At 44.9% G+C, this 27749-nt stretch overlaps 1 protein-coding gene across 2 annotated transcripts in view; it reads left to right on the top strand.

Annotated features, from left to right (window-relative positions):
• Nucleotides 1–25520, top strand: part of LOC109315171 (TBC1 domain family member 24-like) — a 27260-nt gene extending 1740 nt beyond the window's left edge. Inside the window, exons 2-8 of one of the 2 annotated variants that reach the window (XM_019542763.1) lie at nucleotides 4229–5264; nucleotides 8236–8508; nucleotides 9106–9264; nucleotides 16382–16445; nucleotides 18851–18946; nucleotides 21019–21301; nucleotides 22521–25520. In XM_019542763.1, coding sequence (XP_019398308.1) covers nucleotides 4229–5264; nucleotides 8236–8508; nucleotides 9106–9264; nucleotides 16382–16445; nucleotides 18851–18946; nucleotides 21019–21301; nucleotides 22521–22666 — 2057 coding nt within the window. In that variant the 3' untranslated portion in view covers nucleotides 22667–25520. The remainder of the gene's footprint in view (nucleotides 1–4228; nucleotides 5265–8235; nucleotides 8509–9105; nucleotides 9265–16381; nucleotides 16446–18850; nucleotides 18947–21018; nucleotides 21302–22520) is intronic. The other variant, XM_019542762.1, reaches the window with a different exon arrangement.
• The last annotated feature ends 2229 nt before the right edge of the window (nucleotides 25521–27749 follow it).

Raw genomic sequence — 27749 nt, 5'->3', positions numbered from 1 at the left:
CAAGTGTGCCCTTGGGGGCTCTTGCCTTGCCCACAGATTGTGCCAGGGCTGGGGCAGGAGTGGGCTCCCTTAAGTGCCCCCTTAAGTGCCTTGGTCCACTGGCTTTGCAAGGGCCGTTCAGTGGGCCAGCAGGGGCAGTAGTCCCCCCGTCCCCCATCCTGAGAGGTCCCAGGGGCCACCACAGCCATGGAGGGAAGCACTGGGGCCCCACGCAACTCAGGCAGGTAGGCAGGTTCCAGGGGGCAAAATAAAAATAGATGAGGCTTACTGCTTTTCTTGGGCAGAGACTGCCTTTCCGGGCTGCTGCCAGGCTGTCTGCAGGGCTTCCCGCAGAGCCCCTGAGCTGCACAGAGCCCAGTGCTTCACACGATGGCTGTAGTTTGCTGCACCCCAAGTCATTTATGGCACATTACGTCACTGAATTTCCTACAGTGGCTGGAATTAAGGCGCAATACGCCGTGAAGGTGTGCAAACACCAACACCATTAAAGCGGAGCAAAAGCATTTAGCCCACTTTAAAGTGTCGTGCATACATGCCTCTTGTTTCGTCTACAGATAACACGGTCCCCAAAGATGACAAGGGTGGAATATGCTTCATGAAGACTGAACAGTCCCTCACCCTTGCAAGTTCTCCACCAGTTATGAATGGGGTACAATACTTGAGAGCAGTATGAGAAGGAAGCATGTACAGAAGCTTCCATGCTGTTCCCCTTCAGAGCTGCTTAGTGGTTCCAAAAAGTTCAATTTCCTTCTTTTTCTGTCCATACTTTGGGGTATTTGGCAGGAGATAAGGGCTGAAACTAGACCCAAAAAAGCTAATTTTGTGACCAGCTCAGAACAGGAAAGCATTGACCTGGAAATTTCACCATATTCCTAGACAAATCTAGTAAAATCTTTACTAGATTTTACAAATTCCTAGACAAATCTTTATACTCAAGGATGTTGGTTTGAGTCAGAAGGGTTTCAGATAATCATCCAAACTTGTGAAGCCTTATACAACCCTCCAGACTTGCTGAAGCTTCCCAGCACTATTTTGTCCTCTAATACAAATACACTAGGACAAAATAAATCTTCTGAGCTGACTATTACCTGTGTTTATCCTTACCAATGAGGAGCAAGCCTGACTTCATTTGTACTCTGCTAGACACAGAGCTCAGGTGGATTATACTGCAGTTTAGATTCCACTTTCACTGGAATCCATTGTTCTATGCATTCTGGTTACAAATCAGTTTATGCTATCACAGGTAGCCTGAAAGGTAAATGTTAAAAATTTATCTTCTTTGTTAATGATCAAAACCTTCTTTTGAGTGACAGTACTACTAAATCTGATTTTTGTTGCAGCAACAGGGCAAGGTATTTTGTGTGTACCTTTCCTATAAAAATCCTCACCTCCACACCACAATGTACTGGGAGATGTTTTACATGGGGACAGTTGTTCCCTTAGCAGTTGCTGCTAACAGACATGAACCCCCCCCCCAAAAAAAAAACAGTTTACCAGAAGAGGAAACACTTGTTTGATCCAGGTCCCCAGTGACAGGCTAGCTGGTAGTGATTTGGTCCAGGGGTTTTGAAATGGTAAAACAAAGATTGGAGGACTGGGATTGCCTTTCCTCACCAATCAGGCCCCGGAGACTCACTCTCCATGTCCCCTGATTGGCCCCACAGGTCACCTGGAGGGGGATAAAAGGGGCAGCGTAGCTGACTTGGAGAGACTGGCGAGGGATGACAAGGAAGGAGTTTCAAAGAGCTGGCAAGAGTTCCCCACCTGGCTCCAGCAAGAAGCTGTGCAGTGACCCATGAGGCTCCCAGTTCTGCTTCCAGTTTTCCAGCAAGAAGCAGGGCAGCTCGATGTGAGGCAGGGGCTCCTGGAAGGTCAAAAGCCCTAGCAGCCTGGAGCAGGCCCAGCAGTCATAGCTGTGGTAGAGTTTCTGCCTGCCATATGGGAGATCTGAGTTCATACCCTGGCTAGGAGGAGTGAAATGACAGGCAGAAATTTTTTTGTCGGAGTGGAGGGGGTCATTGTGTTTTCCCTCTTTCCCCCTCCAGGTACCTATGCCCTACATCTCTTGTTATTTGGCATTTTGTATTTTGTGCATTTTATATTTTGTCAACCAGTATTGTTTGTTATGTTGTTTGCATTTTATACTTTGTTAAACCTGTGTTTTGTTAACTGGATGAATAGGTCTACGAATGTGAATGCCTAACCTTTATTGTATCCCATCCTCTCGGGGTATTGTAGTATTCCCTAAATCCCCTGGTTTATATATGTTATGTTCCCACCACTGTTTTCTTCATTAAAAGGTATATGGTTAAGTCCCCATTGGTGGTCTGGCTCTGCTCTATAGGGGAAGGAGGGCACCTACACCTCCCACAGTGCTCATGCACCTGCTCTGATCCCTTCAGTTGGAGAGGGGGTATGTCTTGGAGTACCACTCAGGTTACATCTGTATAGATCAGGCACTTCAGCAGGGCTTTTTGGCACTTTTTTCAAATGCTGGTTCAATTAGCTATTAGATAAAGGCACAAAAAAGTGCCACTGAAACATGCAGTCTATACAGACGTTGGGTGAGCAGGGTCCAATTAATGCACTACTTCTTCTGGGTATGTGCTGTGCTGTGTGCAGGCATGATGAATTTAAAGTAAAGTGCTGGGTTTGGGGAGGGGAGGTGTTCATGTCTGTAAGCAGCCCATATTTTTATACAGCGTTACCATTTCTGTGCATTACAAAATGGAAATGCTACAGTCAGTCTGGTATATCATTCATGATTAAGGTGGGACCTGCTCTCTACTCAGGAGGGTAGTAGTATAATAACCTATTTATTTTGCATTTATTATATTTATGTTAATCTATTTATTTATTATTGATTTATAATTTGAGTTGGTCTAATAAAAGATATCGGATTTACCCAAAGAACCTTATCTGCTTATAATAACGTATAATTCTACTAGTAGATCGGCCTGGACATTGTGTTCTCTTGAGTAATTTTTGAAGCTGGCTTTTCCTTTTGGAAAGACTATCCAGACAACTGTTTTATAGTAGCTTCTTGTTCTCGACTGTAAATAGGATTCTAGGATCTGCCACTCATTGCATTTTATTGTGGTACAACACAACTGTCTCACCAGTGCATCTGCTTTCCAGAAATCCTACAGGCAATATAGACTGTGACAGGTACACACTCTTGATATCCTCAGCACCCAGCCAAATTAAGCAGTCCTAAACTAGGGAGAGAAGCCACGTGCTTTGGGATGGGATAGAAACCTCTCCCAGGTCAGTGAGTGACAGCCCAGCTGTTACTGCAGCTGCAGAACGTCAATGTTTTCTATTCCCATTGTGCTCCCAGATGCCACTGTCCTGAATGCAATCACTTCCTCTACTAAGATGTATGTTGTTTTCCCAGGATCCTATATCCTCCCATGACTAAGGAAGGGAGAAGGAGAATGTGTGGTGTCAGACTGAGATTGTAAAAGGAAGTAACATTTCATAGGTACTTTTTCAAGTCTTATATAAAGGCTAGCAACACTAGGGCCCCAGCAACCAAGCACCTGACCCAGAAGGGGTCTCCTGCCTGGCTTTAGCAAAGTATAGTGTCTGTAGTTTGCATTCCTTTGGTATACCCTGGCTTTGAGCACTGAACCATGGGACCACATAGTCTTATTTCAAATCACTCTGTGTAATATACACCGAGGCAGACAGACCGAGGTTGCTTGGGAAGGTCCTGGCAGGGCAAAATTCTTAGTTTTGTACCAATAGAAAAAAAACACAGTCTTTAGTAGGGGAAGTGAAAGGGACAATGGGAAGTCCATACTAGGGAGAAACCGTTGAGCTGTCTCTGGCCTTGGACACATGTTACTTTTGTAGCACTATGTACCCCTTTATAGCACTACAAAAAGCAAGTGTCCATATATCCAGACCATTTACAATACTGCAGAGATGGTGGAGCTGCGACAAAAGATAATGCAGTCTACACAGAAAAATTCCTGTTTCTGACTCGACAGCCTATGGGGAGCAGCACTGTCTGAGGACTTACAAGAAACAGGCAACTAGAAAAAGATGAAGTGATGAATATAGTTCTGGTATGAAAAGCCAATATAAGAACTTCTTTTTAGGGACATGAAAATGTTCTACCTATTTAAATACATATATGTTGACTTAAATCTCAGAAGTGGCTGTCAGAATTAAGGCACCTGTCAATCAGTGAAATGAATTATGTTGTATTTGTGTTCTGCAGGGACAATCAGTTCTCCTCCAATCTCTGTGGTGATCACCTCTGAGGCTGAGACTTGGGACATTGATGCATCTTCTTGCATGGGCTCTGGACAGTTTGTAGATTGGGATAAGCTGCCAGAATTGGATCAAGAGACAAACAGCCACAGAGAGATCCTCAGCAAAACCACTAGGGAACTGAAAAAGCTGGCAAGAGAAGGCTACTGGACTACCAGCCACAGTCTAAGAGCTCAGGCTTACCACCAGATCATCCAGCATATCCCCTGCCGGCTTGTGACCCCAGATTCTCTGGTCTATCGGGATGTGGCAATCAGGCTGTTCGGAAAACAGAACGTGAGCTCCCATCCATTGCCTGAATTCCTTGAAGGATGCTTCATGCCCACATATTGCCTGACTAGGGAAGGTATAACAGCAGTAAAGAAAATTCTCATCTGTATTGGCAACCTCTTCCCTGACATCACCTACTGTCCAATTCTGCCTGCAATTGTAACTCTGTTGCTGCACTACAGTGAAGATGAAGCTCAGTGCTTTGACAATGTCTCTCACCTCATTGCTTGCAATGACTCCCACATCAGCTATATTGACCAGTCTTTCTTGGCCCACAAGGCCTCCTGTATGACTTTTGGGGATCTGGCTAACAAGCACTGCCCCACAGCTCACAGATTAATAGCCAGTGCTTCTGAGAATGTCTCAGAGGTCTATTCTGAATGGTTAACATGGCTCTTTGGTGAGCTTCCCTTTGATTATGCCATACGCATACTTGATGTATACCTATTGGAGGGACAGAAAGTCCTCTACCGGATTGCTCTGGCCTTGCTGAGACAATACAAGCTCTTGGTGACCTCGAGAGAGCTGGAAGTGACTGACATCAAAGGGGATTTGCAAGCTTTCATGCAGAACATTAGAGAGCACATGACTGTTGATAAGCTACTAGAGAGAGCTTTTGGTATCAGGCTATTCTCCCGCAAGGAAATCTGGCTTCTTCAGATGGCAAACAGGAAGGCTCTGCTGGAGAAAGGGATTACCATGGTGCAGCGCAGGTAAGAAAGCCTGTTTTATTCACCAGCATGCCCAGGTAACGTTCCCTTGTGGTAGCCAGACAAACCAAAAACAATAGGTGGAGAGAGAAAGAGAGAAAAGAAAGACAGACGGATCTATCAGTCAATCTCACTAGAAGAGCTTGTTAGGAATTTTTTCAGCAAAATGTTTTTTCACTGAAAAATTCAGATTAATCAAAAACAAAAACTTTTTTGTAAAAAAGTATAAGTTCAAACAAAACTTGTGTTTAAAAGAACGCTCAGATTCAGAATAGAATTATATGGAGGTGGAAAGGTTGATCACAAGCAGCCAGCATGGATTTGTCAGAACAAATTGTTAGATGTCAGATGTCAGAACAAATTGTACCAAACACATTTGATCTCATTATTTGACAAAGTCATTAAGTGGGAGAATGAAGGGAATGTAATAGATATAGTGTATCTAGATGCCAGTAAGGCTTTTAACAACATCCTACATGACCTTCTCATAAACAAATTGGAGAATTGTAGGTTAGACAAAGCTATTACAAGGTGAATAGATAACTGGTTCAATCGCTGCAAGAAAAGTGTCATTATAAATGGATTGATGTCAGAATGGCAGGTAGTATTGAGTGGAGGCCCACAGGGTTCTGTCCTGGGCCCGGTACTGTTTGACTGGTTGATTGGTGATTTGGATACTGAAATAGAGAGCTCCCTGAGCACATCTGCAGAAAACACAACACTGGGAAGAAATTCAAGCAAATGGGAGGACAGGAGCAAAATTCAGAAGGGGCAGCTGTTGGAAACCCAGGAGCCCCTTTCACACAGATTGCTGTGGATCATGTGAAGAGCTCTGGAGCCCAGAGGGGTTGGATATAGGAGAAGACCATGCCAAGAAGCAGAAGAATACAGCAGAGCTCCAAAACCAGCTTAGTTATAAAAGAAGATTAAAGGAGGTGGGATAAGTTTATGGAGGGGGGAGAATGACAGAAAAGGGAGTCCTGGCTCTCTAGTTAGAGGGCATTATGTGGGGAGTTGTTTGCAATCCCCAGGTTGCAGAGCAGTGTGGAGCATGTTTTGTTTTTCCCATGCTCCTTTGCTTTCCTGATTGCCACATGGGGCCTGGAAGGAACTTCTTCCCTTCTGTTGGTGCAGGTGTCAGTATTTTTTTGCCATCCTCAGAAGCAGTGCATGTTGGCTGCAGCCAAGGCTGTAGGTTTAGACTGGGGTGTGCCAATGCTCCTGCTGGGACTAAAACCCAGAGGTTCCTAGTTAAAGGGTCTTACTGCTCTGTGCAGGGTAAGACCAATTACCACATTAGGGATCAAGAAGAAATTTTACCCCATGGTCAGACTGGTGTGGGCTGGGGGAGGGGGAGCATTGCCTTCCTTTGTAGCAGGGGTCATGATCCGTGTCCCTGGATCTCTTGAGTGTATTTTAACAACACTTGCAGCAGCAGGACATTGGAAGTGCCCTCATCCCTCTTCTTTAGCTGTGACAGGTTAGGGTGCTCTTGATTTTTTGGGACAATGTGCCTTGTAGTTGTGCATCAGGGTTGTTGTGTACTTTTAGGAATAAGCTAGACAAGCTCTAGTATGGATGGTTTGGATAGGAATGATCCTGTCTTGAGTTGGGAGTTGAACGAGATGACCTCCTGAGTTCCCTTCCCACTCTACTTTTCTATGATTCTGTGGTCAAAAATCAGACTGACAGTGGGAGATAGCAAGAAAGTGACTTTATGGACTGGTAGTTACAGCCCTGTGATGTGGAAAACCCAGGTGCAAGATTCAGAGCAAGAATCTGAACTTTCATCTTAAAAGTGAGTGCCCTAAACACCATACTACTGGATTCTCCAGGATGGAGGTTGGTGTCTTCAAGTTACGGTTGAAATGGACTTCAGGAGGTCATCCCATACTAGATCATCCCAGCCAAAGCTTTGTCTAGCCAGGTTTTGAAAACATCCAAGGATGCAGCTTCGCTCACCTTTCTGGGTAACCTGTTCCAGTGTTTACTATCCTCCTAGTGAGAAAATTCTTCCTAATATCTAACCTAAACTTCCCTTGCGGCAACTTGAGACCATTGCTCCTTGTTCTGTCATCTGCCACCACTGAAAACATTCTAGCTACATCCTCTTTCGAATCTCTCCTCAGGTAGTTCAAGGCTGCTATTAAAACCCTCCCCCAGTCTTCTCTTCTTTAAACTAAATAAGCCAAGTTTCCTCAGTCTTTTCTCATAGCTCATGTCCTCCCAGCCCCCTCACCATTTTTATTGCCCTCTGCTGGACTCTCTCCAATTTGGCGACATCCTATCTGTAGTGGGAGGCCCAAAACTGAACACAGTACTCCAGATGTGGCCTCACCAGTGCTGAATAAAGGGGAATAATCACTTCCCTGGATCTACTGGCAACACACCTAACAATGTAGCCCAGTATGCTGTTAGCCTTCTTGGCAACAAGGGCACACTGCTGGCTCATATTCAGCTTATTGTCCACTGTAACCCCCAGGTACTTTGCTGCAGAGCTGCTGCCCAGCCAGTCACTCCCCAGCCTGTACTTGTACATGGGCTTGTTCCATCCTAAGTGCAGGACTTTGCACTTGTCCTTAGTGAACCTCATGAAATTTCTTTTGATCCAATCCTCCAGTTTGTCTAGGTCACGCTGATTCCTAGCCCTAGTCTCCAACGTACCTACTACTCCCCTCAGCTTGGTGTCATCTGCAAACATATCCTGTTTCAGGGTTCCCTAATTCAGTGGCATGCAATGTACTAGTATCAAGGAAGGACTAAAGATGTTGATGAAAGCCAGTACAGGCTGTCTAATAGGGTATAATATATGCCCAGACCTCTGCCCATGCACTGTAGAGTATATCTATGCTGATAGTTAAAGCCACCTTTAAGTTCATCCTCAAGCCCATGCCACTATTCATCTTAAGTGTAAGCTCCAATACTTAACCCCAAAATAGTCCAACCTAACCTTGAAACTCTGCTGAAATCCTAGGTACAAGGCTGACCCCACCCCTGTTCACCTCCTTGCCTGCCCTTGCCTCTACTGCATTTGGAACTCACCCATATATGCAGGCCACAAGCACAGAAAGTCCATCATCAGCAACCCAACAGTCCCAAGTTCCTTCTGTGCCCTACTTTCTGTCTCAACTGTTCCAAAAGTAGAGACAAATGTGGAAGGAGAAGCTGGCCCACAGACCAATTCCTGGGATGGCTCTGCCTCACAACCAAGAAACACAAGACAATCAGCTTTGGTGCTGGCTAAAAGGTATGACATAGGCAGTCAAGGAAAACTCACATTCTACCGGATGGTTCATCTGACCCCAAGTGCCACCACAGCGGCTGCCTTAGGCCTGACCTGCAACATTCTGCTGTTCCCGTCATTGACCTCATGTGGTTCTGTCAATCCCAATTTAACAGTTCCTCCTCCTGTTTTCAGGTCTGGTGCCCACAGAGCTCGCCAATGTTCCTCAGCCTTGGCCTGCAATCATTTGCTGTTATATTGATAGGTGCTGTGCTGGACTGATATTAAGATAGCAATAGTTTCCAAATGTTCCAAGCAGAAGCAGCCCCCACTGTGTTAAGTATTATGTGAATGTAAATTAGGAGACAGTCCATGTCCCTGTCCAATGCTTGGCACAGTGGGAGTTTTGGTCCATAACTAGAGCCCCTAAGAACTACTGCATTATTAAATACATGAATAAATAATAACAACAGAGAGATTGCAGTCTAAAATATGCAAGAAAAACTGAAGAGTTGGGTACTGGATTATAACATAAAACTCTGCATATTTCTGCTGTTTTTAGACACACCAGGTTTTTGACTTATTAGAAGTGCTCTGCTCTCATCTTGCTTTCCCCTACAGACAATCATTCCACCTGGCTGTGGATATGCTGAAGTTCAGCTCTACTATTGTAACTGCCCAAGAGATGCGTATCATATGGTCCTGGATTCCTGAGCGATTCTCCTTATTCCCTCCTGTCTTATTATTCTCCACCTCAGACGACGGGTACAGTTTACAAAGGTATAGTGACATCTGCAAAATTATACCAAATGGGTCAGATTTCTAGTTAAGGAAAATTGACATAGCCTCATTGACTGAAATGGTGATATTTGGATCTACACCAGTTGACGTTTGGATCCAATAACTGTACCTAATGTTTGAGCAATTTATTTTAGCAAGATGGTCTGTTGTATGAACTTCCTTGAGGCTTAAGACTGCTCAGCTCTCTGTAGAGATGTTCTTCTCTGTGTTCTTCTCAATGTATTGTTTTTGTGGGAGACATGCATGTTATCGCAGGGGATCAGGAGTGTTTTTCTTACGATGGCTGTTTCATCTGATGTGAAATATGTTTGACTGATCTCAGTCCAGCTCCTTGGAGAGACACATCCACAACAGAAAACCACCATACTGCTGTCATCCTTGTAGATGACAGGCCAAGGATTGAATGAGCCATGGAGGCCAATCAGTGTTCTTGCTCTCTAAAGATGGCATCCCTAGATCAAGGCTGTTGTATGGAAGGGTTGTCCAACTTCTTAGTGGTCAGGGCTGCATACCATGGAGGCTGCACCAGCAAGGCCCACAGCCTTGCCTCATATCCCCAGCTATGGGCTCTCCCTGGCTCTCCCTATGAGCTCCCCTGTGCTATAAGCTCCCTTGGCATTGCATGCATGTGACCCCTACAACCTTTACAGCATGCACACAGGTATCCCCTATCAACTCCCTGCCTGCAGGCTTCCTCAGCACTGCAGGCTAACCCCTGTCACTGTCCCGTCCCCCAGAGTAGGGGCAGGAAATAAAAGCCAAAGAACGGAGGGGGAGCCTGAAGACCCTGGCTGCAGGAGCAGCCAGAGCAGTGAGGGGAGCAGTGGCCCTTGGTCAGCCCAGGGGCAGGGCTGGGGAGAATACTGTAGATTAACCCTTTGTGGCCTGCCAGTGGGCCGGCCCTGTCATATGGGAATCACATGGAGCTGTCAGCCCAGTACCTCCTACCAGCTTTAAACTTACTTGAAGATAAGCAGTAAATATTTCCTGTGTAAAGGTTAAGTCCAAAACCTGTAGTTAGCTGTGCTGTCCTGCTGCTTCCCACCTAAGGCAGCATGTACTGGGAGCAGCAATCCTTCTGCCTGTGCCCTGCTATCCCACAAGAACTCAAGGCACAGAGGCAGTACCAACTCCTATTCCAAATTATTTGCTCCAGCTGTTGTTGGCTGAGCATTTGGGCTTCAAAGCTCTATTTAGGTAGCAGATTAGGCATCCAGACACATAAATATAGCATTGATCAGCACAGCCTAAACCCCAAGCCAGACAGGCAAGCAGTCAGACATTCCTCCTGGCCTCTTCTCCAACTTATGGAAGCAGAGTGATGGAAAGGGTGAATGGCAAATTCCCCAATCAATTTACAGATCAAAAATTAACAAACATTTGAGCAGCAGGCCAAAGTGCAGTGAAATCACTGGGAGTCTTTCCACTGCTCTGGATGGGCTTTGGATTAGGCCCCTTTAATGATTTGAGCCACCTGCTCCTTAATGCTTGCTCACAGACAGCAATCACAAGATGACTGTGGGCAGGATCCAGCCAAGCTCAGTTTTAAACTGTGAATGTGAATTTCTAAAAATTACCTACACTTGTCTCTGCTCTCTTACAATGACATCTGGTGCCAGGGCATATACCATTCCCTCTCAGCACCTGTTCTGGTTCCCACTGGAAGTCATGAAACTAGCTTTGCCCAGTTTGGGTCTGTGCAGATGCAAAGTGTGGTCCAGAACAAGAGGTGGCACCTGTAGTCCAGGATGTGAAGGCAGCTACCTACTATGATAGTGCGTAAAGGTAGATAGCTTCACAGAGATCCTACGCTTCCATGGCAGAAAGGAATATAAAATGGTGCAACAACTCAGTTCAAACAAAGGAGTCCAAATAGTAACTTTGTCTACAAGTAAATTACTAGGTAAGAACTGGAAATTAGACTGAACCTGTCATTAGTGCCATAAAGAAGAGAGAGAACACCTTTACTCTGTCACTGCAGAGAGCAAGATGAGTAGCAATGGCTTGAAATTGCGGCAAAGTAAGTTTCGATTAGATGTCAGGATAAGCTTCTTCACTGTTAGAACAATGAGGCATGGGACTAGCCTGTTTAGGAAAGCTGTGGGTCTCCTTCATTGGAGGTTTCCAAGAAGAGTTTGGAAAGCATTGGTCAGTATTAATCTAGGAGTAGCTGTGTCTGGAGCGTGCTTTGAAGAGCAACAGTGGGAAGCCCAACAACTCCCTCTCCTCCAAAACACACACACACACACTCTGCTGGGACATGACAAGAAGAGCTCTGCAGCTGAGAGCAGGTAGGAATTGGAAAAGGCTTGCTCAGCAGTAGGAGAAGAAAGCAGAGCTCCACAATTGGCTTAGCTATAAAAGATTAAAGGCACTGGGATAAACTCATGGAGAGGATCAGATTACAAAAAGAGTCCTGACTCTCCAGTTAGGGTGTGGGAAGTGGGGGATTGTATTCCCAGGGTGCAGATCAGAGTGTAGTGTGTTTGTTTTTTTCCATGCTTCTGGCTTTGGCTGGTTGCCATCTGGGGCTAGGGAGGAATTTTCCCCCTCCTGTTGCTACAGGTATCAAAACGATTTTGCACCTTCCATTGAGTGTTGCCTGCAAGCAAGGCTGGAGATCCTGATGGAGGCATGTTGATGTTCCTGCTGGGACTAAAAACCCCAGAGATTCTTGCTTAGAGGGTCTTGTTCATCCACTCAGGATCATATCTATTACTACGTTTGGGATCAGGAAGGAATTTTACCCCACAGTCAGATTGTCATGGACTGTGGGGGGGAGGGTGCAATTGCCTTCCTGTGTAGTGGTGTGGGGCATGGGGACTCACTGAAATTAGCAGGAGACAGGTTTAAAAGTAACAAGACAAAATAGTATTTTTATGCTGCGTATAGTTAACTCAGAGAACCCATTGCCACAGGAGGTTGTAGAAGTAGATAGTATAGCCAGGTTCAAAAAGGGGCTAGACAAATTATGTATGATAGCTCTATTACTAGCTATTAAATAGAACAGTAAGGAATGTATCCTCCGATACCTCTAAACCAATGTTGTTGGATGCTAGGGAGAGTACGACAGAGTATAACATCACTCTAGATAGAGCTTGTTCATATGCTCTCTGTCTAAAGCATCAGAGACAGGGTACTGGACTAGGCTGACCATTCATCTGATCTAGTATGGCACTTCCTATGTTTTGTTATTATGACAATCTTATTAACTTCGTATATCAAGGGATGATTAATAAATTATTTGCTTACATAAGGACCCTGCCACATGCTCAAATGAAAGCTGGATAGAAACCAGATATACAGTTGTTAGACATTTTCAAGCACTAACTTTTATAGCTCTTTTATAGATGGATAGACATTTTCATGGCATGATAATTATTTTTGCATGTGTGGCTAGTCCAAATTTATTGCACAATTAACCAACCAGTTGCACGATATATGTTGCATGTGGCAGGGGCCTAAGTGTCAAAGGTTAGACAAAAAATGACGGCTGTCTGGCATTAAGGAGTTTGCCCAGGGACCTCTCTAAGAAGCAGAATCTGGCCTTTAACTTGAGTGATCTCAGTTTACACTGATATAAACCAGGCGTAACTGCATCAAGTGGAGTCACACCAGAGCGAAACTCTGTAAAAGCAGAGCCTGGTCTGATCTGTTCTTATGTTCTCCACCAAAATTCTACCGAAAAGGCTGTGGGTTTTCTTTCCCATCAAAAGGGAAGCTCTCTACATTAGTGTGCAAAACTAAAGCCCAGTCAGTCATTTTTAAACTTCCCATTTGATTGACAGCACCAAGGTTGACAGTGTTCTTGTATCCTCTGTACCCACTCTGACTCCACTTGATGCAGTTACGCCTGGTTTATATCAGACGTATATATAGATGAATTCCTTTGCTGTAGGACCAGTGCAAGGAGCCTTACCCCCATCTATGCTTGTAAGACCGTGAGTCGAGTGTAGGTTAGAGGCGTGGATGTGGACACTGCCCTGTGGAGATTCCTGGCTGCAGTGCAGACCACCGGCAACCTCAAACAGGCCAAATCTCGCTCACCAAAGGGGCTGTTTTGGAATGTAGGTTGTGTCAAGGTGACCCAAAGCCCCCTGCTCTCCTTGTCTGAGCCTTTACTTTTGTGCATCACAAAAGAATCCAGCCCAGTATAAATTCATGGTGTCCAAGTAACGCAGACTCTCAGCAGAACATTTTTAAAAAGCATCCAAGTTAAACAAAACTTACTTTGTAACAACCCTACCATGATGTTTTCTCTACCCAGACTGAGAATCTGAGGTGGGACTTTGCATGTCTTAGCTGTGATTTTATGTTTGGATTTATCTAAACAATTACCTGCTATGTTGGGCAAAAATTATGACATTAGAATACCCATAATAAAGTGACTTCCCAAGTTACTAACAAACACAAAAGATGCTGGAGCTAAATGATTAAGTGTTCCTGTCACTGTCCCTTTATGAATTTGCTCAGGCAGGCTATTTAACATTGCAATAGTTTCCAGAAGAGCTGTAACTGTTCTTAACAGTCCTTTACGTTTTGATTCAGCTTGCTATGTTTAGAAAAGATTATTTCAACCCCTAACCAAAGAGTTTGTAGTCAGATTTTTTCCATCAGTGCAAGCTAAACCAGAGGGGTTCTACCAAGGTTAAATATAGCCCTTGGCAGAGCATAGCTTTGTGCCCTAAGCAAACACCCACCAGAGAACAGAGGTCTGTGGGAGTGGGGCTGGCAAGTGCCAGAGGGGAAGGGATGTCAGGGAGGTCAGTCTTTTTGCCCAGGGGAACCGAAGACCTTGGCTGGCTGGCTGCCCATGGCTGCTGCTGCTACAGCAAAGACTCCCCAGGAGACTGCCATCCAGCACCCCCTCTAAGCTGGCACCCTGCTTGCCCACCCCTAGTTACACTACTAGCCCGTGGATTTAAAATGTTAAAACCGTAACCCAAGGGACATCTAATCTTCAACAAGATGGCCCCTGTTTCCACAACGGCAGTGAAAACCCCACAGAAACCCAACAGGGAATGATACAGCATTATCTGCTACAACCCAGAAAAAGTGAAAAGGGGGAAAATGCAAAGTCTGATTCAAAAATATAGGTATGGCTGTGGAGAAAATGGAGTGCAGCACCTTCTGAAAACCTGCTTAGCATAAGAGTGGCAGCATCCACTTTCAGTGACTCCATCCATCATTGTTACCCTTATCATCAGTAACTACCACAGGTCTGTGCCGTGTGGGTTGCATATTGGGCTCAGCAATTCCAGTAGCCAAACAGATCCTTGAACCTTTGATCTTGCAGTTCATGATAGTGTTGCCTGACCAATGGCACACACGTCTAAGTGCTCTGTTCTTTCCCCCTCTCCTCCCAGTTCTGCTGACATTGAGATTATCTTGTTTTCTTCTCTGTTGGAACAGCTGCACTTCCAAGTTAGCTTCATGGTTTGGGGAGAGCTCCCAGAATAGAGGATCCTTTGACTGGTCCTGGGTTTGATGGTACTCTGTTTGTGACCTTAACCTCTGAATGGCAGCTTTCACATATGAAAAATGGGGGCAGCTACGCTCACTCCTTTCCAGGGTGTTTCAAATGTTTGTAAAGTGCTAATGATTGACAAGGTGATTCTAAGTGTAGACAGAGCTCCCTCATGCTGTCTCCCTCTAGCCAACCTGAGGCTCTACAGTCCATCAACAAGATTAAATGCAGTTTTCCTGAACTATAAGCAGGGCAGGACGTGCTGAGGTCACCAGGCATTTTATTTATTATTTATCTATTAGATTTATGTACTGCCCTTCCCAGCAAAGTTCCTGGCAATTTACAAGAAGAGAGTAAAACAGCTTATAGAACAAGGGAATGTACAAGAAAACAAAACAAGAGAACAAAACTACCAAGCAAGCAGGGGCGAGTCTCCAAGAGCACATAACTCCTATGCTCCAGACTCTGCACTGGCTTCCAGTAACTTTCTGGGCACAGTTCAAGGTGATGATTTTGACCTATCAGGCACTAAATGGTCAGGGCCCTGAGTACGGAGGGGACTGCCTTCTCCCTTTTGCCTCAACATGATCCAGAAGCATAGCAGGGCAGCTCCATCTCAAGGTTACAAAGGCATGAATGATGGTGGCCAGATCTGAATCTGAAAGAAAGCCCTCTTACCAGACGGCGTTGATAAAAGGCCTTATAGCCACCACCACCGCTTGGAGATCTGCTTGTAGGAGAGGACGCAGAAGCACCCCATGGTTGCAGTAGTGAGCAACAATGGGAGGCTGAGCCCCATTTAATGATAGGTGCTCCAATCTCACAAGTCAAGCAGTCTGCCCACCACCACTGTAAGGGATCATTAGGCTGTAGCCAGTCAGTTCAAGTGGATTGCGCTAGATCAGGAGTTTCCTGAAGTGTAAGCCAGGGTCCACCAGAAAGCAGTCCTAGTCCAGGATAGCAAGCTGAGTTTGAAATGAGATTCTCATCAGGGCACACTGCTAATGCGGCCCAGGAGGTCCAAGACAAAAAACAGGAGCAGGTAAATTTCATAGATTTCATAGACATTAGGACTGAAAGGGACCTCGCAAGATCATTGGGTCCAGCCCCCTGCCCCAGGGGCAGGAAGTCATCTGGGGCCACATAATCCCACAAGGTAATCATCCAAGTATTTCTTAAAGGTATCCAGAGTAGGTGCTTGCACCACTTCTGGGGGGAGTCTATTCCAGACTCTGGAGACTTGGACGGTAAAGAAGTTTTTCCTTATGTCCAGTCTAAAACGGTCTTCCAGCAGTTTGTGACCATTAGACCTTGGAACTGCTCCAAGCAGATAATGAATATTAACCTCTTTGGACAATTGCCTGCCCTATCAACAGATCTGAGAATTACCAGCCAATAAAAAAGATCATATTCTAATGCCTGAAGGATTGCGTCAAAGGAGCACTCACGGAGAGTTGATACATCAGCCAATAATACGTCTATATAAATATACTGCCCCGGTACTGTAAAAAAGGAACATGCCAACCTTATGGGCTCTCTACTGAGTTCCCTTGTGTAACTATCAAATCAGGTAGGTCTCTCCTCAGTTTCAAGCTTGTATCAATCGATTTACTTTGCTCATCCCTGCAGGTTTTATTCATGCTGTGAAGGTTACGAACCAACAGTACTGCTCCTAAAAACAACACGGGAGGAAGTAAGTACCATATTATCCAAACACAGAAGAGTACTATGAGGAGATTCAGATTGGTCCAGGAGAGAAATGAATATGTAGGCAGATATATTCTACACCCTGATTTTCTAACCAGGGTTGCTGCCGGATCCTCTGAAGGGTGCCACAAGGTACGAGGAGATAAGTAGATAAGCTAAGTAGAAAAATGCAGGTTCAGGCTTGTCCCGGCCTGAACGCTCCCCCGACTCCTACTGCCCTGCCCCTCTGCTGGGAGGTAAGCACTATAATATGTACATTCATTTTTGAAATTGGGTGCTACTTAAATCCCAAATGTCATGAAGGGGGGAGCTTGAGTCCAGTGAAGGGTGTAGTTTAATCATGAGATGACAAAGGCTTGGATTACAGCAGCCATGTCCACATCAGAAAATATATATATAGAACCAAACCTGATTTCACTTTATGCATCTAAGTGCCTTTTATTTATATAGGTGCCCTAGGCTCTGGATCCTGCATCAGTGGCTTTTAAGTACTTAACATTTAATATTTTTGGATAAAATAGATAAATAGCAACAGGGTATCTTCTGTACTACTAGGAGCAGGGGTCAGAGTCTGAGCCCAAGGGTCCCCTTCCTTTCAGGGCAATATCTATGTCACTGAGCCACACTTTCAATGGCTTACTTTCCTCATAGCCCAATATATCTTCCCCCAGCTTCCATCCATGAAGCCTATAGACACAGGGCCCAATTTATCCCTGTGCTGCAACATCTTTACAGTGGCACTGTGGGAAAAAAAGCCATTCTCTATCAAGTAAATTCCTTAATCCTGGTGCAAATCAATGGATGTTTTGGTGATTAATAAGGAAGAAGATGGATCTGTGGAGAAGGACATTTTCTCCAATGAACATGTCCCTCTTTGATTTCAGTAACAGCCACACCAGAGAAAGAAAAGAAAAATAGAGCTGTCTTCCTTAACATCTGAAAGTGGTAAAATATGTGCAAAAACAAAAAGCAGGTATCTTCCCAGGGACTTTTCAGAGCAGTTCATAAATCCATACTTTATCTCTGCACTCTTGGTCAAATGGTAGAAAGATGATACTGGAAATCTCTCGGGCATCCAAAAGATTTATCAGCCAACTGGTACAGGTTTCCCAGGATCTGACCCTCTAGCTTGACAATGGGATAAACAGTTTGCTTCCTTCCAATGCCTTGTCTAGACAAGACAAAGGTAGTTTATCAAACCATGCTAGCCACAGTTTTAATTAACACACATGTTTTAGCACCTAGGGTTTCATAGCTTCAAAAAGATACTATCATGTCATGGTCAAATCAAGATCATCAACTCATGGCTTGACAAAACCAGAAAAATGACAAAGATCTGCTAGCACATTTTGAAGGCATAAAATCCTTTCCACGCTCCTGTTAAAAAATGTTGTAATGCAATGTATTTGTTTTAGTTTAATGTAATGCATTTGTTAGAAAAATAACCAACTTTCACCTGAGGCTTTTATATAGACAAATAAGTATTCCCCAAATTTGCCTGCAGGCAAACCTGAAGCATTTGCACAAGAGACGTGAAAAAAGCAATGGGTCAAACCCACATATGGTATTAACCAGATTAGTTGCAATAATATGGATGGAGCATGCTGATTTGATCAACCTGTACAGCTGTTGATCTAGTCTATGATACAGTTTAAATCATTCTGAAAAGTCATTCCATAAAAAATGGAAATCTATCATGGATTTCCTCAGTTATTCCTATTTTCAGTAACACAAAATCAAATCTGCTCAAAAGTTTTGTTTTATTTTATTTTTGTTTGTTTCTATCCAAAAACTCATCTTGGCAGCTGGGAATCAAGCCAGGTTTTTTTCTTCTCACATATTACCACCAGCAGTTAGGGCTGTTCAGGCCAAATTAGGTCTTTAGTTACTCCAGAACAACATTGCTGTTTTCCAGTTCTGCCCTCACTGGCCCCTGAGGCAGTCCTGTTGCCCTCGGGTACAACAGATGGGAATGCAGTTAACAATCCTGCTGATGCATGAAGAGGAACGGGCTCCAACCCCTGTACATGGGTGCACATCATCATACTAACAGAGCAAAAAAGCAGCAGAAACAGCCTAGTCATTATGGCCCTAGACACACAGAGCGGGGCAGATCAGCTAAGTAAGAAGAAGCTGTTAAGTATCCTTTCAGTGCAATTCTGCCTTTTGATCCAAACCAGGAATCCCAGTTCTGATAGTCTACTTTCAGAATTCCCATATGTGGCCCAAATCTGGGTAACCAAATAAGTGTGCGTGTGTAAATCAAAGGTTGCCACTCCCCCAGCACTGCATCTTCCTAGCCTGTGATTTCTGTTGTTTAACCTTGTTGGTGCTTTCCCTGCTGTACTGATTCACTGACAACTAAATTGTTCTTCATCCGCCCTCCTTAAGGTGTGTGGTGCATTTCTCTCTTCTGACTGGAATGAAAGGAAAAGGAGTGGGGGTACGTCCAGCTTTTTTGGCACAGGGGAATGCTTTGTTTTTAGCGTAAGTCTTACTCTATTTCCCACCTTTATTTATTTATCATTTATCTTATCTATAGTTTGTATATTTTAAGATTTACGGTAATTTGCTTTCACCTCTCGTATAACTCTCACTGTGGCAGTTAACTACCAAAGCATACAGCCAGCAGGTACTATCTCTGCTTCCTTCACACAGCTCCACCACTGTCCCTTGCCTCTGACAGGAAAAGTACAAAAGAACAGAGAAATTGTTGTGTCGGATGAGAACAGAGGTCCATCAGGTCCCAGTGTCTATCGGGTCTTCGAGTCAAGGTGCATTAAGCCTTGTAGTGCAATGTAGAGTTTAATCCAGGGGTGTCAAACTCACTTTGGGCCCCAGGCTGGATTCGGACCACAGGGGCTCCTCCCAGGCTAGATCCATGGGACAATGTCTGGGGGGCAGTGTTGGTACAGGTCAGGCAGCAGCATGGGTTTCAAGGCATGGGGCTACACAGAGGCACACTTGTGGGGTGCACAGCCAGCAGCATGCATCCCTGAGGAGCCAGGGGCAGGGAGCGGTGTGGAGATCTGGCTGGGCTGCAGCAAGGAGCCAGGGGCCTGCAGTGGTGCAGGTTCAGGTTTGTCCAGAGCTCCACACCACTGCATGCCCCCAGTAGACATGCCCCTGGCTCTGCACTGGCCAAATATGACTCCATGCCACTGCAGGCCCCCTGGAGTCACAGTGCAGCATGCCCCGGCACAGTCAACTCACCAGAGTTCAGTACCGCTGGGCATTGACAGAGCTAGGGGCATGCGGCTGCACAGAGTTGTGTTTGGGAAGCACAGATCTGGGGCCATGCGTCCTCAAGGAGCCGGCAAAGTGCAGCGGTGTGGAGCTCTGGCCAAACACAGCTCCACACCACTGCACACCCCTGGATCTGTGCCACTGCCCAGCAGCAGAACTCTGGCCGGTCAGCAGTGCCAGGGGCATGCCGCAGCACAGAGCTGAGGGTGTGCACCAGTAGTGCATCAGACTACCAGTTAGCCAGATGCAATCTGTGCGCCATATATTTGACATCCCTGGTTTAATCTGTGGGGGTTGGAGCAGATTCAGCCCTGTCAGGATTTATCATCCCCTCCAAAGACAGTGTCATAATTACAGGGCTAGCAATACCCTTCCCTATTCTGAACATGCCTTCTCAGCAATCAGGCCTGCATCCCTTTATTTCTCTTGGCAAGAAATCACATAATTTTATCACTCTTATATCAGGCTCTGAACCAGAGCACCCCCTGGATCAGCCATGATTACCCAACCAGTCTCACTGCATTCAGTACTTATAGTTCTTCCATTTGAAAATCTGTGGCCAGTGGTGTCTCAAAAGACCAAACAGCCTTCTTAAGCCAAAATGTTGTTTAAACTTTACAGAAGGAAGAAAGCATAACATAAAAGAAAAAGAATATTAAAAGAATCATTCATGCTCTCATCTATCTTACTTAAGTCTTGTCCCTCTGTGATAAAAGCCTAGGAAGACCTAGTTTCTTCAAATCCTCCAGTGGGGGTTGGTGTCTATGAGAACAGCATCTCTGCAGTATCTGTCTGTCCTTGCTTTTTATTCACCCATATGTCGTGTCTTGATTTCTGGAGCATAAACTCCAGTCTCTTGACAAACTGGTCCAATGAGCTCAGTGGGGAGTTGGAGGCAGAACAGCAAAGCAAATGACTTTTGTGTTGTTCTTTCTCTATCAGTATGGGATGGCTATCTGAAGCCACTGTACTCTTCATACAATAATCCCCCTTAAAACAGTTAGACAAGCATACAGAATACACAGTATTCATAAATTATTACCAAGCAGTCTCATCTCTTCCATGATATCTCCAGACCTAGAGTAGTTTCGATACAACAAGGAGACTAACGCATGGGAGATCCTGCAAAGCGGTAGCCATAATGCTCCATTGGTGGAGTTTGGCCCTGCTAACTCCTGCTGAATAGTCATCATTTATGGACTTACCTCTGATATCCACAGAAACAACCAAACACCCAGACCCAGTTAATATCATTTGGCAGGAAAGTATTCAAAGGATATGCTGCAGTGTTCATGTGTTGCCTTGTTTTATAGGTGCGCCCTGAAATGGAGAGATATGAGTGGGTGTTCATCAAGAAACCAGAGCTGACCAAGGCAGTCCCTCGTTCACCCTGCCAGCACTCATCTTCTCTCTCCTCCCACACTGACATCTCATCTTCCCCTAATGGCCACATGGCCAGTTCAAACCACCTCTCAGTGCCAGTTCTGCAGAGAGGAAAGGTTCGCCTTTCTCCATTTTTGGCAATAAGACACTTCCTGCTGCCTTCAAAAACAGCTTCCATGTTCATGTCTGGGACTCAAGAAGGAATCATTATTGGTAACTATGCTATTAATGAGTATCCTCACATTCTCAGAAAAAAAGAGTGCTATCCTAGCCCAAAAGCACTCCAGCCCAAACTCTAATTTACATATGGCCACTCAGAGGGTGGTATGGTACTGAACAGCCTCAAGGTGCTTTCTCTGAATGCTCCAGAGAACACAGAGGGAAGGTATGTGTGAAAACCTGATCGTCTCTCTGTAGCTGGCTAGCTCTGTTGCCTGATGCTATCAGCAGAGAATGGTGAGGTGCAGTCATGGACCCACATCCTATCTGCTTTGCATAATTTGTACCTTTAGGGCTGCCAGAGTGTGTAGTCACTCATTTTGGGATACCACAAGCCTTGTGACTGTGCCTGGGACTTATGAAGGCACTTACTGGCTGCAATATCCCTGTCCAAATGGCAGCTGGAGTTTACCACTTTATATTTTTTACAAAAAAGTATCAGGAAGAAACCAAGGTAGGAAGTCCATTAGTGACTTAATAATGAGCATAACTTGTGCATGAGGAGTTACACCATAGCTTACAGAGTTGCAAATTAAATCTTTGAGACCTAGTGCCATTCAACTGATTCACAAGTATTATATCAGAAATGAGCAGAACTAATTGTCTCGGCAATACAAAGCTCTTCCATTTCAGATAAAGGAGAATTTGCATTAGCTGTTAGCAACAGCAAGATGCTATTGCTGCAAAGGCAGCTAGGGAGCAGTGAGAGGCAGACACAAAGCACAAGCAGGGCATCCTAAAGTAACGCTCAGCCTGTAGCCTGCCCTACAGTTGGGAAAGAATTAACTTCCCCAAACTGTACCTCTGTTTCATTCCCCAAGCAATCAGATGCAGAAATGAAATTGAGGTCAAGTGCAATGTCTGTGAAAACAAGATTTTTAAAATCTCCATCCAATTTAATAATTTAGGTCCAACTACTTGAGCAATCTCCAATATTGTCTGTATTGCAGTCTGTTGTCCCATGAGGTAACTCTTCAGAAGCTGTTGCATGAGAAGTAGACAGTGACTTCCAGTTTGGCATAGAAAGGTAATGGACCAGATAAGATGAAGGCCTCTTCTACTTCCAGTTGTATAGCACAGTCAAGAGGAAATAAAACTAAGTAGGAACTGAGACATGAGTGGGATGATTGGGATTCTTTTGAGATCAGCCCCTCTATTTACCTAATAACCTGGTGACAGCAGATCCCCAACAATCCTTCTCATTCTTTAACAGGAGGTGGAGGAGGCCAGGCTCTGTGCATTGATGCTGACCTGCTTCACGGAAGGACAGAGCACTGTGAGACATTTGACAACCCTCCGCTCTGTGAAGAGAACTTCCAGGTGCAGCTCCTTGAAGTCTGGGGTTTTCAGAATGCCTAAATTACTGCTGAAATTGCTCCTGCCAGCCCCATATTAATCAATGAAAGATTCATCACCACCAGAGGATGCATGACTGGTTGACTCCAAAGGCCTGACTGTCATAGAGGAAGTCCCCACATGATGGCAGCCTGCATTTCTCTTGCTGCTTTTTTACCCCACTGCTAGCCATTCTCCATATTTTCCATTTTCATCATAATGGACAGTGATGATGACTAGGAATGAGGGAAATAAAGCTCCACAGTACAACCTGTTGTTACAGGTACTGCCTGGCTATGAATGTATGATAATAACTCAGCCCCAAAATGTTTTCACACAGTTCAGATTAAACCCCCAATTTTCTGCAGTTTGGAAAAATGAGCTAATTTGCGTATTTTCTTGTGCTTCTCTGAAGAGAAATAACACAGCAAAGGCAGACCTTGGGGGACATTCAGGCAAGCTGATATCTAAGCTATAAATCTTTCTAAGACTGACTTGTAAGGTATCCATCCTGGTCCCAAGTCCAAAATGATTATAACTGGGAACAGAGCTGCTATAGTCTTTGAAGGTCACCAGACAGTGACAAGTTAGTTATCTTATAATATGGTACACAAGTGGCTTTCATGTGCAGCTACCCATTTTAGCAAAGTAGTTTTGACAGTTACCACCAGAACCAATTATCTGCACTATTTTTGAAAAAGCAGCAAATTCTGGGCAGATTGCAAGCAGTTGTATAACTAGGGCTGGGCAAGGAGGCCACAAGCCCCTGGCATTGCTTTAGGGTAGGGCTTGCTGGAACCAAGGCTGGGGGGTGCTAGGATTGAAGCAGCTAGGCTGCTAGTCCAGAAGCTGCAGGCTGGGACTGGTGGAGATGGGCTAGGAATTGGACATTGATGTCAAGGAGGCTCTTGGGTGCTTGACAGATAAGTGCTGAGCATGAGAGAAGAAGCAAGAGATGAAGGGAGAGGGGCACACCCTTGCTGCAGAATTAGGGATTTTATTTCTTTACTCACCTTGGTATTCAGCAGCACCTTTCTGGGGGGCAGCTGAGAGATTTAACACATTAGCTGAGAGGACCTGCCAGGACCCTAAAACAGCCTTGGCTCCAGTCTGGTCTCTTTCCCCTGTCTGCAGGAGCTGGAGGTCCCACAGCCGTCAGGACTCAAGAGCCTCTTGCTCTCACCCCCTGGGTCCTGACACCACCCATGGGCACTGTCCCATTCCCTCTACCCCTGCCTCACAACCAACTTTGCTCAGAAGCAAAAGAGCTTGCCATGTGTCTGAATGCAAAGTGTTCAGATGCTCCATAGACTCTGCTCCAGCCTAAATACATATAACTATGTAGTTGTGCCTCTGTACCATGTGTGGAAAAAGGCAGGTGATGTATTCCTAGAACACATAGCTAGTGTAGAGCCACCTTGGTGGGAAAAAGTAGAATTCTGGAAGTAATAGTTTCCCTCTAAGTGAATATGTTTTGCTTGCAATTTCTGGAGGCCCCAGGGTGGTCAACAGTTTTAATATGGTCAAGACAGTTGAGTAAAGGATTTGTCACAGAGACAAGACCCTCTCCATCCATAGTATTGTAAACCTTCCTTATCGTGGGGCTTGTACTAAACTGAAGAGGTGTTTTCAGAGCAGTGTCGGTGTCTTAAGAATCTAAATAGTTAGAACATCTGGCAGTCTAATCTATCCTGTCATTAGTTATCCAACATTAGAACAATAAAAAATTAATCATTTGTAAAGATGAACTATAAACATGTAAACTATGATAAGTCCAATGTAATAGTGAATGTGTTTTTTAATCCCTATAAAAATCATTTAGTTGGCAGAATGAAAACATGCTTTCAAAGTCCAAATATATTTTTCATTTAAAGTTTTATTTTACCGGCACTCATTCTCTCCAGTTATAAAGAGCAGACATGGCTTCCTCCAAGGAGATAATTCTAGAAATGCTAGGTGAACTGGGTCAAAGAGAGAACAGTCCCATACCCACACAGTCATCTATGCAGACATTCAAATCATTAGCAATAACTTGTGGTCTTCAAAGTACATCTGGTAAGATAAGATGTGAAGTCTGTATTTCTGCTCTTTTACATCAGTTTTGTTTTACTGTTAGTCTAATAAAGCTATTGATACCTGAATAGGTTTAATTCATAGAAGGCATAAATCTGGAACCAGAATCAGGACCATGGTGTTGTATATACAGTGATGTGCTTAGACATCATTTTCCTACACACATGCTTAGCAGAACCTGAACAGGGGCCTGGGGACTTGCCAGAGCTCATTGCATTAGGATCACCCTTTGCCATAAGCTCCCTATTTTGTTGTTTCATGAGCTCTGCCAGTCATAAAAGTGACGGGCAGGGTTGTTCCTTCATGCCCTGAATCTGGCCAATAAATTCCTGTTTTGAATTTGAGGAGTTCTGCTAAGACCTGGCCAATATTTGCCCCTTCCTAAGGCTATATCCTGAACCAGACAGATTTTCTGGGTGAAATTGCTAAGCAGAGGGATACACTTATCTTACCAGATGCATTCTTTCCCTAGGTCTGAGTATTTTGCCTCTTTCTATGGAAATCCCAAGACCTCCAAACTCATAGGGCTGAGGAATATAAAGCTTTTCTTATGTTGCAGCCTGTGTTTCTCTAGCCTTTGTGTAGCTTTTGGATCAATACTCAGGGTATTTTATTGTAAAGGACAAGTGGTTTTCATCTAAAGTAGTTAAAATACTGGACATGTGGGACCATACTATAAACTTCTTGCTGTCTTTGCTGCAGTGGCAAAACTTGTGAACTTTTGTGTTGCTTTACGTGCAGTATAACTTATCTTCTAACTTCAGCTGAAAATCACAATGAAACATGCGGTCTGGTAATTGCTGGTGATCCAATGAGTTGTCACTGTAATTTTTAAAACCAGTGTTAAAGTTTCTTCTTTGTACTTTTATTCTTTTTTCTGCATAAAGTTCATAACAATTAAGAAAAGAAACATTAAGTAGAGAAAGCAGTGAAGGCACAAAGTTCTAGCAGTAGAGTAGACTGATATCTTTTATCTCATCTTGTTGCTGCTTGAATACAGTTTAGGTCAATAGAGGCTGAACTTCAGTGCATTCTGATGGCTATTTTATGCCGTATGTGAAATGAACCAGTAGACAGAGGAACCATGTCCCCAAAAATAGAATCATAGAAAATTAGGGTCATCCTGTCCAACCCCATGGTCAAAGCAGGACCATTCCCAACTGGATTGTTCCAGCCAAGGATTTGTCAAGCTCTGAAAAAACCTCCAAAGATGCAGATTCCACCACTTCTCTAGGTAACCAGTTCAAGTGGTTCACCACACTCCTAGTGAGAATGTTTTTCCTAATATTGAACCTAAGCTTCCCTTGCTGCAACTTGATACCATTGCTCCTTGTTCTGTCACCTGTCACCACCAAAAACAGTCTGGCTCCATCCTTTTTGGAAGCACCCTTTAAGTAGTTGAAGGTTGCTATCAAATACCCCCTCAATCTTCTCTTCTGCAGGCTAAATAAACCCAGTTCCCTCAGCCTTTCCTCATAAGTCTTGTGCCCTACCCCCTGAACCATTTTCATTGCTCTCTGTTGGACTTTCTTCAATTTGTCCACATTTTTTCTATAGTGGGGGCTGTGTCAGGCAGTGTGTGTGCCTGCCACTTTAAGGCCCTGGAGCTGGCAGCTGCCAGGTGCCTGATGAAGGCAGCCATTTTGGGATCAGGGGCTGGCCATATAAACAGTGCAGTTCCTCTGCCTAGAGGCTAGGCAACAATACTGCCTATCCAAAGGGCTGCTGATATCATCTGGAGGTAAAGGAGGAGCTGTAGGGGAAGCATAGGAGGCTCCTGGTCCTGGGTACAGCCTAAAACTACACCCTGTTGAGTGGGTGGCCTGGTGGGGCTCTCAGTGGTGCAGGAGCTCCCAAGAAATGCCAGGCCAGTGATCACCCTGGTGAAAGGTAGATAGGGGTGCCTTAACCTCTAGCCCCCACTACTGGGTAGGTGACCCCTTTGTTTGTAGGGCCTGGAGGGCAGACCCCAGGAGAGAAAGAGAGGGACTAGACACTTGGACCTGATCAAGAGAGTACCCTTGACTGCCCCATCCTGGAGCCAGGACCAGGATGGTCGAAAGGGCCAGGGGCCCACCATGAGGGATGCCCAAGAGCTGAGGGCCTGGCCTCCTGACTGGCCTGGAGGTGGGCCAGGGCTGGTAGCCAAAGGTCCTGGGGGGACTACACCCGAGAGGGGAAAAATAGTTTCAGAGAGCTTGGTAGCTGAATGAAGGCAGGGTAGGCTGCCTGAATGGAGGGATGTTGGAGGGGTCCTGATTAGAGAAGTCTGGTGCCCAGTGTGGGGCTGGTGATAGTGAGAACACCTAGATGCCATCTGTGAGGCTTGGGCTGCAGTGTAGGGGAGGAATGGAGCTGCAAATAGTGCCCCCTGGCATTGCAGCAGTAAATGGGCAGCCTCCTGCTAATTAACATCCATGAATTAATTAAGATCAAGGCATGGTGGGCAAGAATGGGGGTGGTTAGCCCAGGAACAGGTGGGTGGGCCACTCTGAGACTGGCCCCAAGTGAGCCCTCTGTTACAGGGGCCCAAAACTGGACACACTACTCCAGATGTGGCTTCACTAGTGCAGAATAGAGCAGAATAATTACTTCCTTTGATCTGCTGGAAACATTCCTACTAATGCAGCCCAGTATGCTGTTAGCCTTCTTGGCAACAAGGGCACACTGCTGACTTATCCCTCTTATTGTCCACTGTAACCCTCTGCTCCTTTTGCAGAGCTGCTGTGCTTAGCCAGTCAGTCCCCAGGCTGTAGCAGTGCATGGGATTCTTTCATAGTAAGTGCAAGACTTTGCACTTGTCCTTATTAAACCTCCAGAGATTTCTTTTGGCTCAGTCCTCCAGTTTGTCTAGGTCACTCTGAATCCTAGCCATACCCTCTAGTGTTGTTATCTGCAAACTCGCTGAGGGTACAATCCATCCCATCTTCCAAATTGTTAATGAAGATATTGAACAAAACCAGCCACAGGACCAAGTCCTGGGGCACTCCACTTGATGCTGGCTACCAGCTAGACATTGAGCCATTGACTACTA

Source organism: Crocodylus porosus, unplaced genomic scaffold (genome assembly GCF_001723895.1).
Source record: "Crocodylus porosus isolate Cpor-Errol unplaced genomic scaffold, CroPor_comp1, whole genome shotgun sequence".
NCBI classification, from domain to species: Eukaryota; Metazoa; Chordata; order Crocodylia; family Crocodylidae; genus Crocodylus; species Crocodylus porosus.
Note: the sequence above shows the minus strand (reverse complement) of the source record. Positions and strands in the feature narration are given on the sequence as shown.